General features: G+C 40.9%; 1 protein-coding gene across 2 annotated transcripts in view; it reads left to right on the top strand.

The window, feature by feature from the left end:
- Positions 1-19,915, top strand: part of cpeb2 (cytoplasmic polyadenylation element binding protein 2) — a 159,098-nt gene that overhangs the window by 33,975 nt on the left and 105,208 nt on the right. For both annotated transcript variants that reach the window (XM_038791615.1, XM_038791617.1), the window contains exon 3: positions 9,886-9,976. In XM_038791615.1, coding sequence (XP_038647543.1) covers positions 9,886-9,976 — 91 coding nt within the window. The remainder of the gene's footprint in view (positions 1-9,885; positions 9,977-19,915) is intronic.

The following is a 19,915-nucleotide window of genomic DNA, read 5'->3' as shown; positions in this document are numbered from 1 at the left end:
TTCCATGAGGCATTGGCTGAAACACGAACACCGACACAGCTTAAACTTGGAAGACAGCAACTGATTGCTGGAGTAAAATGAAATGAAATGAAAATCGCTTATGGTCACGAGTGGGCTTCAAATGAAGTTACTGTCAAAAGCCCCTAGTCGCCACATTCCGGTGCCTATTCGGGGAGGCTGTTACGGGAATCGAACCATGCTGCTGGCCTGCTTGGTCTGCTTTCAAAGCCAGCGATTTTGCCCTGTGCTAAACAGCCCCTGTAAAAGATGCAAAATACAAGAATTGTGGTAAAAAGGGGCACATCGAGCATGCTTGTTGGAGGAAGAAACAACTAGTATTAAATGAGAAATACAAAAAGCAAGGACCAAATACATCTAGTAAAAAACTGAATAGAGGGAAGAGTGTCTACACGATACCACAAGGGTGTGAAAAGGGACCAGCATCACAGTCAGATGTTGATCTGCCGTTGAACGTACTAGCCATTGCAGACGCAACAAACCATTACTGGGTCACCTGTTTCCTGGACAGATAACCAGGGAAAATGGAGATGAAATGAAATGAAAATCGCTTATTGTCACAAGTAGGCTTCAAATGAAGTTACTGTGAAAAGCCCCTAGTTGCCACATTCCATTGCCTGTTCGGGGAGGCTGGTAAGGGAATTGAACCGTGCTGCTGGCCTGCCTTAATCTGCTTTAAAAGTCAGCTCTTTAGCCCTGTGCTAAACCAGCCCCTCTGACCAGACCAAGACGACAAAGGCTCAGCATACTGTAAAAAATGTGGTTCAGGACTGAGAAACAAAGAATGAAGAGTTTACAGAAGATGCACATGCAGGTTTTGCAGAAACCCATGAAGGATGTTTGGATGGGAGTTGCTCCAGACACTGCTGCAGTCGTTTCATTTGTCCCAGAAACTTTTTATCGTGAAACTATGACATATTGTCTTAAAACCTTCAAAGATAATAGTCAAAATATATATTGGAGAAGTGGTTAAGTGGTTTGTTAAAGGGCCACATTGATGTAAATGTGCAACTAAACGTACAGGCTGCAGACTTGTCCCCGGACGTCGTAAAAGGCAACTATCCAGACCTAATGAGAACCTGGCTGGAGAGAATCAAGCTAAACTGTGCCGAGGTGAATCACGTGTCAGAGTCCAAAGCAGGCCCAACCAAAAACCTAAAGGAACAGAAAGTAGCAGCTTTTGAATAACTCTAAAAGCAGCTGTGGTCAAGGCTTAGGCCAGCAGTGCTGGGACCAAGACGTCAAAGGCTCAGCATACTGTAAAAAATGTGGTTCAGGACTATGAAACAAAGAATGAAGAGCTTATGGAAGATGCGCATGTAAGTTTTGCCGAAACTCATGAAGGATGTTTGGTTGGGAGTTGCTCCAGATGAAATGTAAAGAGTTGGAGCTGCTCAGACTGCAGTCTGCAGCACCAATATTCCTTTCCTATTTCAATCCGTACAACAGCATCTCAAGTTGGTGCCAGAGAGTGGTGACTCTCTGCAAGCTCTCTCACAGATCCTCTTCCTCCATCTCTTTAGAACCGTACTAACCTTTTAAAATTTAATTCTAACACTAACACTATCTAACCTTTTTCTTTTGCGTTGCATTGTGTATTTGTGTATATCCTATGTTTTTGCATGTATGGAACGATCTATCTGGACTGAATGCAGAACAATACTTTTCACTGTACTTCGTTGCATGTGATAAATTAAATTAAAAAATCTTAAGTCCAATGAACATGCCAACAGCAAGAAGAATTGCTGTAACCTGACTTTGCTTCACAAACCAAGCCTAAAGGCTAAATCTGATGTGTTCTTAAGCGTCGAGAACCATTTTGGAAATCCTCAGGAGCAACAGTTTGAACTGGGGAGGTTAAAAGTTTCATTCCAGAAACTAGCCCTAAAGTGCGAAGGTGAGTGCAGTGAGAATGAAACCTCGAAAGGCAAGACTCTGACAGAGGCACGCCACAATCTGGAGAAGATGCTGCAGAGGCTGTGCCACGAGATTCAGGTAAAGGAAGCCCTGGTATGCAGGCTGGAGGGCCAGCAGTTGACCATGAAAAAGCATTTCAACAGCCTTGGACAAGAACTAGAGTCTGGAAATGGGACATGAGCGAAGTCCGAGAACTCCCAACACCCACAGAGTGCCAGCTCCAGATAAGTATCTGAAGTATAGCATGCCTAGCAGTGCGAATGAAAGTTCGTAGCTTCTGAAGTGAAAGCTCTGAAAAAGCAGCCGAATCAGGCTGTGCGCTTGAGAACAAAGTTGGGAAGTATTGGCAAGGAACTGAAACCACCTGTGAGAAATGGATACCTGCAATTGTCTTGGCACAGACAGGACCAGTCTCCGACACTGTTCAAACGATGTAATGTGAAGAAGATTTGTCAACTTTTAGCAAGTAGAACTAGTTTTCCAGAGACTGAGTCAACCGAGAGTCCGGAACAAACTGTGCCAAATGAAGACCTAGACTTTCCTGAGAACCTGACCATACCAGAAACAACTGTGGAGGACAGTGACCCAGTTGAGGACACTTCAACACTGAGTCAACCACTGAACATTACATTGGCTCTGGTTGAGACAACTGGATGATGTCCAAAAAAACCCAAAAACACGAGCAGTTTCAGTAATCACAAAAAAACAGACGTCTGAAGCTCACCAACAACCATCCAGGAATCTATGTCTTCCAAAATGTCTAACTTATTGACTTGTGTTTGTTAATAATTCCTATTGTAAATTTTGATAACATTGTACAGTGTTTCATTGCAGGAACCTCCAATGAAAAGGGGGAGGAAAGTGTTGTATGTTTATTCCTGGTTGGAACAAGGTCGCTATAAGCATCTGATCATTTCATCAGTATGTCACCTCATTGGCAGAAGGGCAGGCTAAAAGTCAACCTCTCTTTACAGCCTGTTGAGTATACACCTTTCCAATAAAGCCCTTGTTTGTGCGTTTGTGGGCTGCAAGTCTATCCTTTAAAAATACCGCAATATGTTTCGCTGCCGAGTCCTTTGTCAGCTAGAACTTCAGAAATGCCAGACTTTTCTAAAATTATGCAATAATTTTCATGACTTGCCTTGAAGTGCAACAGTATTTTGGCTTCGCTATGGAATACAGTGTAATAGATGTCTGTTGTCGTCACTAACTAAAACATTTGGTGCATAGGGCCACTTTGAATACTCACCGTTGGTTAAAATAATCGACTGCTCGAGTTTTGTTTTTTAAAATTTTGAATTAAAACATGGGTAAAAGAGAAATTAAAAGCTGGGGTAAAAGAAAGGCAAATTACCATGACCTAAATAGACCATCTTTGTCTATAACTTACCATATGGAGGATATGTTCTTTGAACCTTTTATTCTATATGTTGATAAAACCAATCTGTTACACATTGAATACTTAATTTAGTTTCCGAGAGTACTTATTCAAGATGTTGATCAACTTGAAAAGTGTTATGCTTCAGTTGAATGGAATAAAACATTAGGTTAGTTTTTTGTTATTTCTCTAAATTCAGTTGCCTGTTCAAAGTGACCCATGGAACGAGGGAGGAAAAGTGTTGCACAGCATAAATGTGTTGGCTTGTTTCATTTGGCTTTGTGATTTAGCACAGGTTCCCACTGTGAGCTGGCACTTCGCTGGTAAGTTGGGTTTTGTTAATCATTGCATTATGACTGGTGGAATATCTCTTTTTGAAATAAATTCAAGAGTACCCAATTCCTTTTTTTCCAATTAAGGGCCAATCCGCCTACCCTGCACATAGGTTTGGGTTGTGGGGGTGAGGCCCACGCAGACACTGGGAGAATGTGCAAACTCCACATGGACAATGAGCCGGGGCCGGGATCAAACCCGAGTCCTCGGGAATATCTTATGTAGTTGTAACATGCTAACTTATACCAAAATATATAAACATATTTAAAATCACAAATTAGAATTTTCAACAGAAGAAATGAACAATAGATAGTTTCAGCTAATAGTTGGGATGATAATATTAACCAAACTTGAGTACCTTAAAATGAGTTTAATTTACAAAAATGGTTTGAGTGCTGTTAGAAATCAGTTTTTGTTTCCTTAAGCATTTCCATTGTGTTGCTACACTGTAGCCATTAAACGAATATCGAACCTGATGTTATTAAAGGCAGTGTCACCGATATGGTTCAAATGCAACTTCTGGACTGGAATCGTAATGTTTAGAGTGATCCATTCAAATTGAATGTCACAGAATCAAAATCAGTTGTAATGCAAACTGTTGCTGATCCACTAGATCATTTTATAAAATATAGGTTTCTAAAGAATATACAGTAATAGTGGACTGCTCTTCCAACTCCTAATCCTAAGACGTTTACTTATGAGCACTTCCACATTGCTGTGTTTGGAGTATTGTAGTTAAGATGTCTGTGATTAGTACAGATGATCATCCTTCCTCACACCGATGAAAAAGAGCAGTGGGTTTATTTGTGAACAGGTGACTAGTTTTAGTTTAAGGCACCTTGGGATGTTTTACTAATTTAATGGTGCTATAGGATGCATGTTATTGGTGTAGTGGATCCTTTTCTAAGCCAAAATTTCATTCAAAAAGCATGCTTGGGGTAGTTTTATAACACATACGGCCAAATACGTTATGTTGAGTAATGTGTAAGACCGCACACCTTGATAAATATATGGATATATACTCTCACTCTTTTTTGTAAATGGATTTTCATACACAACTCAATGCAATGCCAATTAATTGTATTAATAAGAGTACACAAAGCTAACAGCCATAGCTACTGACTTAAAATATACAGGAAAGTTAAGGAACCATCACAACTGTTCACTCAACCTTAAAAGCTGTAATTTAGTCAAGTGGGAGTTTTTGTGATTACAAGATAATAGCTATTGTTAATTTATTCAACATATTCAACAACAGTTAAAATAAGTCTTGTATTAATACATTTTAACATTAACTTTTTAAATTATCTATATCTTAATTTGAGTTCTGGGCCTATTCTTGCTCTTCTATTATCTTTAAGTTTGTCAATATCCCATTCACAATATCCCATTCACAGTGCAATGTGGAAGAGGAAAAATAGGATTTTCTGAAGTCCATTTTTGAAGTCTGAAGAAATGTTTCGTGTTTCATTACTTTGGTTTCAAAATTTTCTGCAATTGCCTTGTGCTACCTCAGTTGTAAGCACTTGCAGATGACCAACCTCCATCACAGTGTCAAAATATAGCTAAGGTTTGTGCCTGATCATTTTGGGATAATTGCAATTTGGGAATGCTGCAATTGCTCTCCATTGTTCAATCAGGCAGGAAGCATTCCAACTCCGAGTATAATATGATGTAAGGCACTAAAGATTTTAGTTGTTTTTGTCCCAAATCATTCACCACAGATGTTGAATGGTAAATGTGTTTCAATCTGCAAGTAGAGTTGGAGACAGTGCTGTTATACCTGTAATTTATTTAGCAGATGGAGTGAAGATTGCATTCTACTAAGCTTGTTGCTTGTTGCAACTTGAAGTTCATTGCCGATTTATTGTGGTATGAATTTGGTTGAGTAAAGATCACAAACATTTTGCCCAAACCAGGGCACAATGTTATATTTCTTCAATTCCAGATGTCTTGAATAGCATTTTATTACATTATTTGCCATATTGTGTTTGCTATATTTAAATAATGGAAGAAATAGATTTAACAATTCCATCTCTCTCCATTTTAATGCCTTTAATGCCAACTTTATCGAAATTTATTACATAGAGCTTTTGATAGTAAACTATGCAGAGAAGTCCAGGTTTGTTGTTTGGCTGTGAAGCATCTTGCGGATTAGAAAACCAAAGCATCAAATAAACCTGATTGAAATCTGCTGTGTGCTTCCATCCAACATTGTAAAGCACTAACAGGATTGTTTTTCTCTTTGCTGGTCACCTTGACTTGTCCTTCCTGTCTGCTTAATGAGTTGAATACATCAGCTGTTTGTGTGTATGGTTTGAATTATTTAACATTTCTGTCCCCACTACACTGATAAGACACAGTTGAAGGTTGTTTCCAGGTGCTAAATATGAACTTCCAATGGTGATTTTAAAAAAAGTTGTTTATGCTTGGGGCAGATGTTATTCAGTTAATGCCATGAAATAGCTATGGAGAGTTGTTTCAATAAATGCTCCTGCATGTGATTATGTAATCTCCTAACATTCATCGGCACGAGAACAACGTGTTTGTTTTCGAGGCCCCCTTATTCAAAATACACATAGTGCAGTCAGACCTTTCAAAAGGTTTGTTGAATAACGCTGCTAATATAATAGCTAAAGATTTAACGGTACAGTAGCCAAAAGTCCAAGAAGAAATCCTTTGGGATATCCTTACTGAGATCTTCCCTGCCATATACAGGATGGGGCAGTAAGTGCACATCCAATTTTATAGTGAGTAGAAGCAGTTGCCATATAGTGTTCCTGCTCCTGCTTTACCTGTTGGATTAAATGTAATTTGCAACTGGTTTAACAGATTAGTTCCTTCGCTTAGTAAGCACATGAATGCCCAGTAAACTACCAGTTGCCATAAAATTATCATAACTTGCCAATATTTGCAGGCTCACTTCTCCAGAGTTAGTTTATGGTATTAACTGAATGACATCCGTTCTTAAGTGTATCGGAAGTTCAGATATTGAAGCTGAAAACAACTTGATGAGAATATTGACAGATTCATTTCTTTATTATGCTGATTACCAAGCAATTCTTAGAGGGATATGGACCAAATGCAGGCAAGTGGGACGAGCTTAGTGATAGAAACTGGGCTGGTATGGACCCGCTGGCCCGATGGGCCTATGACTCTTATCAATATAATTCTCATTCAGCAGACAGTATGAGTTGCAAGAATAAAAATTATGACTTGTAATTGTCATGGTGGCTCGCTTTTAAACATTCATTTACGGGATGTTGCTAGCTGGGCCTGCATTTATTGTCCATCCCTAACTTCCCTCCATTTCGGAGGGCATTTGAGAGTCACATTGTTGTGGATCGGGAGTCACATGTAGGTCAGATCAGGTAAGGACGGCAGATTTCCTTCTCTAACATTAGTGAAACAGATGGATGTTTACGACAATTGACAATGGTTTCATGGTCATCATTAGGCTTTTAATTCCAGATTTTAAAAAAAAATTCAAATTTCACCATCTGCAGTGGTGGGATTTGAACCTGGGTCCCCAGATGTTGCCCTGGATCTCTGGATTACCAGTCCAGCGACAATGCCACTAGCCCACTGTCTCCGCTATTTAACCTCTTTAATTATGGCTTCCATCGTCCCTCTCTTTACCAATAAAGAAATTACATTTGCTATTTTCCAATCCAATGGAACACATCCTAACTCAGGTCAAATTCTGTGACCCATCATCTTTGTGCCCACTGACCAACATTGGCTTCTTTGCCAGCTTCCCACCCAAGAGTGCCCCCAAGATCACTGTACTCCTCTTAATTCTGGTCTTTGTACATCCCTGTTTTTCACTTCCCCAATATTCACCCCTCCAATATGCAAATGTTGCCACTTTTATCCTCGGAAGTTTAACATTTTGATATTTTTTCTGCTAGCAACTGGCTGACTTAATGTATTCAAAATGCAATTTAGTGGTCAGAACAGAATATTTTCTGAAATCTTGACCTTCATTTATAACTAATTTATTTCATAGGTAGAATTCTTTCAGGTTTATGATCAGTGGGGGAAGAATTGTTCTGGTCATTGTGTAATGACATTATTAATGCATTTAAAAGGAACATGTTAATGTTATAATTCACTTCCCTCCCCCCGACCCCAGTTATTTTAGCCCTATATCTGTGCAAATAAAATCTGCACATTTTATGTCAGCATTTTGAACCTGAAATTACCTTTTCCATTGACTACAATGCTATGTTGGCTGGAAATAGGGGGCTGGAATTTATGGTCGGCGACACCGAAATTGCATTCGGCAATCGGCCGGAGAATCACAGTTTACGACCAAATCCGGGGGAGGGGGGCGCCGCTTTTGCGATGCTCCGCCCCCTCCAAAGGCATACGCCGCACCATGTATAGACGGCCTCAGGACATTGCCTGAGGCCCACTCCCTGATGCTCCACCCCAGACCGGCCGAGTTCCTGACTGCGTCGGTCACGTGTGGTCTCTCCTTCGTGAATTCGGCGTGGCGGCTGTGGACTCAGTCCAGCGCCGCCACAGTCAGGGGGGGGCCGATCCGTAGGAACTTTATTGGGGGTTGGGGGCACTGAGAGGGTGCTCCGGGCCGCACAAGCCGGCCAAAGGGGGGTGGCATTATTTTGAAGCTGGGTCCACGAGCGACCTCCGCCATGTAGCACGGTGCGGCCGCTGCTAGGCGCGGCCACGGACCCGGCAATTCTACGGGGCGTTTCGGCAGCTAGAGCCGGGTGCTCTGCACTGCCTTCCTGCTAGCCCCCAGCAAAGCAGGGAATCGATGGCTGTTTTTTCTGGCGTAAAACGCTACCATTCCCACGCTGGCGTGGGGGCATAGTCCCAGAATCGTAGAATCCAGCCGAGGGTTCTTGCTTAAAACAGCTGAAAGGTAAGTATGGTTTGTATATAGCGAGTCTTATTTTCCCCACGTTTATTTTGACCTTGTGCGTTGTTTGGAAACCTCTCTGCGACAAGAGTTCTGTATATTAAATAACAGTGATCTGGGAAAACTGATTCAAGTTATTTACAATGTGAATAGCTACACATTGTTCAAAACACTTTTTTATATTGTTATAACTGGTGAGATAGTTAAATAAGCACATTTACTGTGTATTTGAAAGAGTTTATGTGCAAATACATTTCCATCTAGTGAAACGGTCGATGGACTATCCAAGAAACATTTCAGAGTTAAATTTCTGCTGAAAATATTTTTTAGGATCCTGTAAAATCTTTGTTGAACTAAAGCTGAAAGTGATAACTAATTGTGGTGTGCAGTGTAAATACCTAAATTAAATATCGGGATAACTCATGGCTAACATTTCAATTAATACATGTGCATTAGTACTGATGGACACTATGAGCCCATTTTCCTGAAGATCAGTGCCTAGGCAAATGCTCCTTTTCTGGGTGCTAAGCAGAAGAAACAGGTGTAGAGACCCATGATGCCAGGTCTTCATTGTCTTGTTGCCTTGGAGATTATTCCCTTAGATGCAGTGGACTTCCTGTGTTTTTTGTAGGCACAGGTTGGGGGCAGTTATCCAAATGAGATGGGAGGATACATTCCTGACTCACCTGCTGAATGATCATATGGAACAGAGCCAGTAAAGTTTGGGTCTCTAATCTACCTCTCCAATCATTGCAATGGAGAGGGGCAGTTTGTGCCCTGAGGTTGAGTCCCTTTCTCGGGACATCCAAGTCCAGGACCTTCTGGTTTTTTTTTCTGCAGTAGACAGAAACCATGGTAGCACCAGTGGTTCCCCCAATCAGAACTGCCACAGTCGGCCACTTTCCTCATTCACTACCAAGCATTAGGTCTTGCTAGGATTGCTAATACCCAGCATTTAACTGGACTATTAAAATGATTAAATTCATCAAATTTGCGTACACTTGAGACCTGACACTTTGGCTTGCTGAGCCTATCCTTGTATTTCATTGGCACCCATGATGTATCCTGTATTTGTCTTAAAGATTGAAATCACTTTTTTTTAATAAAGGCCAAATATAAGTCAATTAAATAATTTAATTCCCAGATCATATATGTACATTAAAAGGCTATATCTTGTAGTTTAGACTGAATCGGTAACTGTATGACTAGACTGCAGTAATCATACTATTAATGAAATGTTTGTTAGTATAGTAACAAAAGTATCTTTTGTATTGTAATCTTGCATTGTTAATCAGGATTCAAAACAATGTAGGATTAGTTTACATTACTGAGTGTATTTTTCTCTTTATAGGATCGCACTCGTCTTTATGATTCTCTGAACATGCATTCACTTGAAAACTCACTTATTGACATAATGAGAGCTGAACACGATCCACTGAAAGGTTAGTATTACTCGTACAAGTAATGAAATAGACATAACATTTTTACGTGTTATTCATTTATCCTTGTAACAAATGATTTAACAGTTTTTTTAGCAATCATACTAATTTTGATCTGATATTCATTTATGTTCCACGAGAGCCTCTTTCACATCTTAAAACTAAAAAAGATGCACATGTACAAAAGTGCAGAAAGACAACCGTAGGCTATCAGAAGCAGCTGAAGACTTAATGACTAAAAGATGTGACTTAATGACTAAAAGAAAAATAGGGCAAATTAATGTTCTAAAAGAATGTACATAAATTAATGAACGTGGAAAGGTCTTTATTCTTTGGTACAAAGAACAAATATCAAGACCAAACAGATCACAGGGTAAGCAAAGAGGTAAAAATTAACCTAATGATTACAAGTAGAATTACATGAAATCTTGCAGCATGGAATGAGACCATTCAGCCCAACAAGTCAAAGTGTTTATGTTCCACGTGAGCCTCCTCCCATGTTAATTCATCCCATGCTCCCATATGTCCTTATCTAGCATCCCCTCAAAAGGATCTTGGCTCAGAAAATCAGGAAATAGAATCAGTATTGGTGGAAAGTAGGAATAAAAAGGGTAGAAAACACTGGTGGGAGTAGGTTCTTGGATCCTAAAAGCAATATGCTGTTGAACAAGAAATAATTGTAGCTTGTAGCAAAGGCAACACAATAATTGTGTGGTACTTTAATCTTCTTATTGACTGGACTGTTCAGATTGGCAAAAGCTGGTCTAGACGATGAGTTTGTAGAATGCTTTCATGACAATTTCTTGGAACAACACATGTGCAACTAACTAGGGATGAAGCTATTTTAGATCTAGTATTGTGCAGTGAGGCAGAGCTAAATTGGTAATCTAATTGTAAAGGATTCGCTGGGAAAAGATGATCACAGCACAATTGAATTCCAAGTTTGAAAGTGATGTGCTCCAGTCCCAAACCATCTTAAATTTACACAAAACCAATTACATAGATATGAGGGGAGAGCTGGCTAAGATTAATTGGATACATAGGCTAAAGGTGGTTAATAAATGGTGGGAAACATTTAAAGAAACAATTCAACATGTTCAATCAAAATACATTCCATTGGAAAAACAAAACTCAGCAATATCTATCCATGACTTTGTCAGGAAATTAAGAATAGTCTTAGATTAAAAGAAGAGGTTTATAATGTTGTCAAGGACAGTAGTAAGCCTGATGATTGGAATTATTTCAGAATCCAGAACTATTTCAGAATCCAATAAAGGGCTATCAAAAAGTTGATACGCAGGTGAAAAATAGAAAATGAGAATAAACTGCCCAGGAATATAAAAAACGATTGCAAGAGCTTTTACAGGTGTATTAAATGAGAAGATTAGCTAAAGTAAATGCTGGTCCCTTGGAGGTAGAGACTGGAGAAATTATCATTAGAAATGGCAGAGACATTGAGCAAATAATGTGTATCTGCCTTCACAGTAGAAGACATAAATATGAGAAATAGAAGACCCCGACGAACTTTCGCCTATTTCTTTGGCCAAGGGTAGCATCATGACCACAACAGGCTTGAAGGGCTGCTTTGTTCTTTGAGTGAGGAACTTAAGGTCATTAATATTAGCAGAGAAAAAGTATTGGAGGAATGTAAGAGACTGAAATCCATCAAATCTCCAGGCCTTTGTCTTAGCATTTTAAAAGAGATAGCTGCAGCGATAATGGATGCGTGGTTATAATTGACCAAAATTCCTGAATGTTTCTGGAACTGTCCCAGTGGATTGGACGTTCACACCACTATTCAAGAAAGGAGGGAGGCAGTAAACCGGGAGCTACAAGCTAATTAGCCTGACATTAGTCATCAGGAAAATGTTAATACTTGCAATGATTTTCTAATGCATTATGATCAGACAGAGCCAATGTGGTTTATGAAAGGGAAATTATTTGATAAGTTTATTAAAGTTTCTTCATGATATAACTAGTACAGTAGATAAAGGTGAATAGATAGATGTAGTATATTTGTATTTTCAAAAGATATTCAGTGAGATGCCACAAAATAAGGGCGCGTAGGTGTTGAGGTCAAAACATCAGCATGGATAGAGAATTGGTTAATGGAGCAAGAGTAGGGATAAACGGGGCCTTTTCAAATTGGCAGGCTGTAATGAGTGGAGTGCCAAAAGAAGGAACAGTGCTGAGTGAGGCCTCTGCTATTTGCAATCTATATTAATTATGTTAACAGTAAGGCGGAGAGTAACGTATCTAGGTTTGTCGATGGTACAAAACTAGGTAGGTGTGTAAATTGTGAGCAGGACTCAAGGATACAAAGAGATACAAAGCAGTTAAGAGAATGGACTAGATGGCAGATGCAGTATAAGTATGAGTTATTCAATTAGTAATGAGAATAGTAAAGCAGAATTTTTTTTAAAACGATGAGAATTTGTAAAACTTTGGAGGGGCTTGGGTGTATGCTTACAAGGAACACAGAAAATTAGCCGACAGGTACAGCAAACAGTGAGGAAGGCATATGATGTAGCTTTTATGGCAAGAGGATTGGAGTACAAGAATAAATAAGTATTGCTTCAGTTCTACAGGGCTTAAAGGATGAATAAGCTTGCATTAGAAGCAATGCTGCAAAGGTTCACTAGATTGTTTCCTGGGATAAGAGGGTTGTCCGATGAGGAGATGCTGAATAAATTGGGCTTTTGTACTCCTCTGGCGTTTCGAAGAATGTGAAGTAATCTCATTGAAACATAATATAAGATTCTGAAGAATCTTGACAGGATAGAGAAGTCCTCTGGATGGGGAAATCTAAACATGGAAGAGCAGTCTCAGGATAAGGGGATTGGGACCGTCATGAGGAGGAACATCTGTTGTGAACCTTTGGAATTCTCTACACCAAAAATTGTAAATGCTACATCTTTGCATATATTTAATGGAGTGGATGCAGAGAGAATGTTTTCTCTTGTGGGGAAGAGCATAATTAGAGGCTATCAATATAAGATATTCACCTGGAAATCCAATAGGCAATTCAGGAGGAACCTCTTCACCCAAAAAGTAGGAAGAATGTGTAATCCACTACCACGTGGGGAGTGTTGAGGTAAATACTATAGATGCATTTAAAGGAAAACTAGACAAGCATAACGAGAAGGAAATAGTTGGTTGCAAGACTAGATTTAAATGAGAAAAGATGGGAGAAGGGTCGATTGAAGCAAATTTCACCATCTGCAGTGGCAGAATTGAACTTGGGACCCCAAGAGTACTCTGGGTCTCTGGATTACTAGTCCAGTGACAATAACACTACACCACTGACTGCCCAGTAATTTGTAATGTGTCTTATTTCAGTGAGTTACCTGCAGTGTATCTTATTTCAGTGAAGAATCTGCAGTATGTTTGATTTGAGTTATTTGCAGTGTTTCTTATTTCAGTGACATTTTTGCAGTGTGTCTTACGTCAGGGAGGTATTTGCAATGTGTCTTATTTCAATGAGTTATCAAGCATCTTTCAAAGCTTTAATTTAAAATGCTATATCATGGCAGATGAACCCAAATCCTTGGTTTGCTCCTCTTGCTCCATGTGGGAGGCTGGGAACATTTCCAGTGCCCGGCGCCAGCATGTGTGGAGGAAGTGTCTCCAGCTACAGCTGTTGGAAGCATGTGTTTCACAGTTGGAGCGAAGTAGGGCATCAGTGAGACGGAGAGAGTCTTGGATGGCACTTATAGAGAGGTGGTCACACCGCAGACTCCAAAAGCTCCACAGGCAGGAGGGAATGGGTGACCACCAGGCAGAGCTGGAGAGGTAGCCAGGAAGTGCAGAACTTTCCTGTGGCCAATCCCTTTCCAAACGAATATACTGCTGCCTCTCCGCTCCGGGGCCCCGGGTTCAATTCTGGCCTTGGGTGACTGTGTGGAGTTTTCACTTTCTCCCCATGTCTGCTTTGGTTTCCTCCGGGTGCTCCGGTTTCCCCTCACAGTCTAAAGATATGCAGGTTAGGTGGATTGGCCATGCTAAATTGCCTTTAGTGTCCAAAAAGGTTAGGTGGGGATAGGATGGAGATGTGGGCTTGAGTAAAGTGTTCTTTCCAAGAGCTAGTGCCAACTCGATGGGGCGAATGGCCTCCTGCACTGTAAATTGTATGATTTTGTAAAATTACCAGCATGGACTGGTTAAGCCCAACGGTCAGTTTCTGTGCTAAATATCTGATGTAGATTTCTGGGGTCTCAGTAATAAAGGGATATGGGGAGTGGACAGGAAAATTGAGCTAAAGTCGATGATCAGCCATGATTGTATTGAATGGCAGTGGAACAGGCTCGAGCAGCCATATAGTCTACTGTTTCTATTTCTTCCTCTGTTCTTATGTTCCTGTGTGCACCCAAACTATTCGCCTCAACCACTCCTGGTCAATAATAGGAATTTTTTAAGTATACAGTAATTTAATGTAACAACAATAGACAAAAAAAATGCAGAAATTGGGTACCTGTGAATCATTTAGTCGAAAGTTAGGAGTGGCAAAAATGTGTTGTTTCATATTTGTTCATGGGATGTGGTCATCGCTGGATAGCCACGGTTTGTTGCCCGTCTTAATTGCCCTTGAGAAAGTGCTGCCTTCTTGAACCGCTGCAGTCCATGTGTTGTGGGAACACTCACCGTTCTATTAGGGAGGGAGTTCCAGGATTTTGACCCAGTAACTGAAGGAATGACTATATCGTTCCAAGTTAGGATGGTGTGTGACTTGCCATTAGTGCTGTTCGCATGCATCTGCTGCCTTTGTCGTTCTAGTTGATCGAGGTCACATGTTTGAAAGGTGCTGTTGAAGGAGCCTTGGTGAGTTGCTGCTGTGAATCTTGTAGATGGTACACACTGTTGCCATTGTGTGTTGGAGCAAATGTTTATTGTGATGGGATAGGATGCCAATCACGTGGGCTGCTTTGTAATGGATGGTGTCAAGCTTCGTCAGTCTTACTGGAGCTGCAGTCACCCAGCCAAGTGGAAAGTATTCCATTACACCCTGACTTGTGCGTTGTAAATGGTGGACAAACTTGGGGAATCGGGACGCGAGTTACTTGTCGCAGGATTCATAGCCTCTGACCTGCTCTTGTAATGCACAATATTTATATGGCTAATCCTGTTAGGTTTCCGGTAAATGGTAACCCCAGGGCGTTGTTAGAGGGGGATTTGGCGATGGTAATGCCAATGTCAAGGGGAGATGGTTCGATTCTCTCTTGTTGGAAATGGTCATTGTCTGACACTTCATGTTAGGATAAGCCTACTTGTAGCACTAATAAATATTATTGGATTTGTTTATTGTCACGTGTATCCAGATACAGTGAAATATTTTCTGTGAGCAACTCAAACCGATCATTTAGTACGTGAAAAGAAAATACATAATAGGGCAACACAAGGTACACAATGTGTAAAGCATTCAGGAGTGTAGTATTAATCATGTCAGTCCGTAAGAGGGTCATTTAGGAGTCTGGTAACAGCGGGGAAGAAGCTGTTTTGAGTGAGTTCATGCGTGTTCTCAGACTTTTGTATCTCCTGCCCAATGGAAGATATTGGAAGAGTGAGTAAGCCGGGTGGAAGGAGTCTTTGATTATGCTGCCCGCTTTTCCAAGTCAGCGGGAGGTATAGAAAGAGTCAATGGATTATTATTTCTTGTATGACACGAATGTTGCTTGCCACTTAGCCTAAGCCTGAATATTGCCCAGGTCTTGCTGTATATGGACAGACTGTTTCAGTATCTGAGGAGTTGTGACTAGTGCTGAACATTGTGCAATCACCAGCGATGGATGGAAGGTAATTGATGGAAGAGCTGAAGAACTCCTGCAGCAATGTTCCAGAGCTGACATGATTGACTTCCAGCAACCAAAACTACCTTCCTTTGTGCTAGCTATGACTCTAACCAGGGGAGAGTTTTCCCCCGATTACCATTTATTTGCAGTTTTGCCTGGGCCCTTGATGCCACATTTGGTCAAATGCAGCCTTGATATCAAGGGCAGGCACTCTCACTTCACGTCTTTAGTCAGCTGTTTTGTCAGTGTTTGGACAGAGGCTGGAATGAGGTCAGGAGCAGAGTATCCAGAGCATCAGTGAGCAGATTATTGCTAAGTAAGTGCCACTTGATAGCACTTTTGACGACACTTTTCATCACTTTGCTGATGACTGAGAGTAGACTGGGGCAGCAATTGGCCGGGTTAGATTTTTCCTGCTTTTTGTGGACAGGGCACACCCGGACAATTTTACACATTGCCGGGTAGATGCCATCGTTGTAGTTGTACTGGAACAGCTTGGCTAGAGGCACAGTTAGTTCTGGAGCACAAGCTGAAATGTTATCATGACCCACAGCCTTTGCAGTATCCAGTGGATTCAGCTGTTTCAAGAAGGCAACTCATCACCACTGAAGGGCAACTAGGGATAGCCAGCGACGCCCACGTCCCGTAAATACATTAAAAAAAAATACATCTCATAGTGAAATGAATTGGCTGACATCTTTGATGCTGGGGGCATTGTGAAGAGACCTCTGTCTATGGCTTGCTGCTTTTGCAAGTTGGCATGGAAGTAGACCTCTGTTGGAGCATCACAAGGCAGACACCTAATTATGTGCCTATTGCTGCTCCTGTTATGCCCTCCTGTCCTCTTCATTGAACGAGGGTGGATACTTTGGCTTGATGATAATGGTAGAGTGGGGGATATTCAAAGCCTTGAGATTACAGATAGTGCTTGAATACAATTCTGCTGTTGCTGATGGCCCACAGTGCCTCATGGACAGCCGGTTTTGCGTTAGTGGATCTGTTCGAAATCTATTCCATTTAGCCTAGGTAGTGTCACACGACACGATGCATGGTATCCTTTAAGTGGTGATGGGGCTTTGTCTCCACAAGGACTGTGCAATGGTCATTCCTAATATTGTCATGGACAGATGCATCTGTGATAGGTAGATTGGTGAGGATGAGGTCAAGTAAGTGTTTCCTTCTTGTTGGTTCCCTCACCACCCCCCGAAGACGCAGTCTAGCAGCTATGTATTTTAGGGCTCAGACAGTAGTGATACTACTGAGCCACTCTTGCTGCTGCACATTGTACCTTCTGTGCGATTGCCACCTTCAGTGCTTCCTCCAAGTGTTGTTCAACATGGAGGAGTGCAGATTCATCAACTGAGGGGGCAGTAGGTGGTAATAATCAGGTTTCCGTGCCCATATCTGAGCTCATGGCATAACACTTCATGGGGTCCACAATCAATGTTGATGCTTTAACAATTGCATGAATCCAAAAACTTTGTGACAAAAGAGCATTAATTGCAGTTTAAGACAATAAGTCATGTATCATTACATTTTATTCAGAGTAATCCCACTTTACAAAAAAAAATGATTCTCACGATATTTCTCAATACTTTTTTAAAGTTCATTTCAGTGGTGTTTTAGAGACCCTCGGTTATGGTGTTGTCTATATTAGGCACTCTGAGTAAATTTCATGGTAAAATCCCATTTATTCAGGAACTGCTACATTGCAAACACCAGGAGATGTAATGTATGTCCAGGTTGAGGGGCACCAAGAACCACCTGAACCTTGCAAACCCTAATGCAGACGAGGACATTTCTCTTCCCTGCCAAGAGTGTGACTTCCCTCAGTTCGCAGAGTAGCCCTTGGACTTGTCGCTCCTGTTTTAAAGAATGTTATTTCTGGATGTTCCTTTTGGATTGTCCAAGAAGGAGACAGACCCTACCTAATGGTCACACTTTAATTGGAATATATTTGGAAATATTGTAATAGCCGACATAATTTTTCTACTCAAAAATGAGGGTTTTTGAACAAAAATGCCCCTTCTTTCTTGCCCTTTCAACAGTTCATGAAATTAACAGACAACCAGCTAACTGAAATCTAGTGTCAACCTAACACAATTCTGTCTGAATAGGAAACAGAGTCCTTTCGTGTTCTGTTCTCAGTCGAGTCTTTCCACATTCACAAGTTTTTATTTTCCTCCCATTCCTATAATGCACTTGTGGATTTTTAAAATAGAATTATCCATGGACTGGCAACATTCCAATACTATACCTGACTGGCAATTATTTACACAAACCTGCAAGGTGTTTGTTTGACCATCTCTTTTGAACCTCATACTTTCCAGTGTTTTGGGTTTCTGGAAGTAATCAGGAAATCTGATTTTTCTTTCTTGTCACTCCCTGGTTTGTGACACAGAAGCCAGTTATCTGTCCTCATACTACGCAGACTTCAATCAGCAGACAGGATGAGTTAAATCTGGGATTTTTCTGGTCTGTATGGTCAAATGCTGTAACTATATGCCGTCTCTGAACAACTGATAAGGTCATTGTTGACAGTATTTGCAATACAAGTGGAATACCAGCTATCTAAAACTTGCTGATGGTACAAAGCTGTATGGACAGATGGTACATGGTGTAAGAGTGATTAGCAGTGATCAACAGGGCGGAGAAAACTACTAAAATAGATTATGCAATTTGCCATTAAAGATTAATGTCAATAAATGTACATTAATGCAAGAAACAAATGCAGAATAGAATTGGAGTCCATTTTATGTGTAGATTTGGCAAATCAAATGAATTTTGGTGATTGTTCAGAGAAGGGGCTTTAGTTTTGTTTTTGTGGGGCTCATAGAATGACATTTTGTTTTCATTGAACAATATTTTCAGCTGATGAAATGTAGGACTTTAATATGCATTTGCTTCCCAATATTTTGGTTAGATTGGCAAGTTATTTGATTCTACAGATCATGATTCAATTTTGGCAGAACTATAAATCTGTGGGATAGATTCCCATACAAAACAGTTAGTTATGTGTTGACTAACTTTTATAAAAGGAATTGGGTGAGAAGTAGGAGCAGAAGTAAGCCATTCGGCTCATTGAGCCTGCTCCGTCATTCAATTAGATCATGGCTGATCTGATATAATCCTCAACTCCACTTCCCCGCCTTATTCCCATAACCCTTGATCCCCTTACTGATTAAAAATCTGTCTATTTCAGCCTTGAACACACTTAAAGACCCAGCCCCTATGGCTCTGTGGTAGATAATTTCACAGATTCACTACCTTCTGAGAGAAGACGTTCCTCCTCATCTCTGTCTTAAGTAAGCAACCCCTTACTCGGATTATGCCCTCTGGTCCTAGACTTTCCCACAGGGAAAACAACCTCCAGCATAATAACTGGCTAAAAAGAGATTGGAAGGTTAAAATTGACCCAGGGGATTAAGCAGTCCATGAAATCCCATATTTATTTTTGGTCACTGTGGGAATGGGGCCTGTATAAAAAAAAAAAAAAAAAAATAAGGGGATTGACATTTCACGGTTCCCTGCCTGTAGGTTTGAAGACTGGGTGGCTCATAAAATGCCCATCCCAACCTGTCTCCTATTTCACCTGGAGTGGTGGAGGTGTCGTGGCCCACACACTCTCTTGGGCCCATTGAGGCCCTTTGGTGGTCAATTGATGGACACTTTTTAAAAGTTCATTTGTATGGGATGTGGGCATTGCTGGTTTGGCTAGCATTTATTGTCCCATTCCTAGTTGCCTATCAGAAGGTGGTGGTTAGCTGTTTTCTTCAACGGCTACAGTCCCTGAGGTGTAGGTACATCCACAATGCTGTTGGGGAGAGAGTTCCAGGATTCCAGGATCTTGACCCAATGACAGTGAAGGAACGGTGATATATTTCCAAGTCAGGATGGTGAGTGACTTGAAGGGGAACCTTGAGGTGGAGGAGTTCCCATTTATCTGCTGCTGACCTTGTCCTCTTAGATGGTGGTGGTCAATGGTGCTGCCAAAGGAACCTTGGTGACTTCCTGCAGTGGATCCTGTAGATGGTACACACTGCTGCCACTGTTCGTTGGTGATGGAAGGATTGGAAATAAAATGGGCTGCTTTGTCCTGGATGTTGTCAAGCTCCACGAGTGCTGTTGGAGCTGCACTCATCTAGGCAAGTATTCC

This window comes from Scyliorhinus canicula, chromosome 3 (assembly GCF_902713615.1).
Source record: "Scyliorhinus canicula chromosome 3, sScyCan1.1, whole genome shotgun sequence".
Classification (NCBI taxonomy): Eukaryota; Metazoa; Chordata; class Chondrichthyes; order Carcharhiniformes; family Scyliorhinidae; genus Scyliorhinus; species Scyliorhinus canicula.
This window is presented reverse-complemented; position numbering and strand designations above follow the sequence as displayed.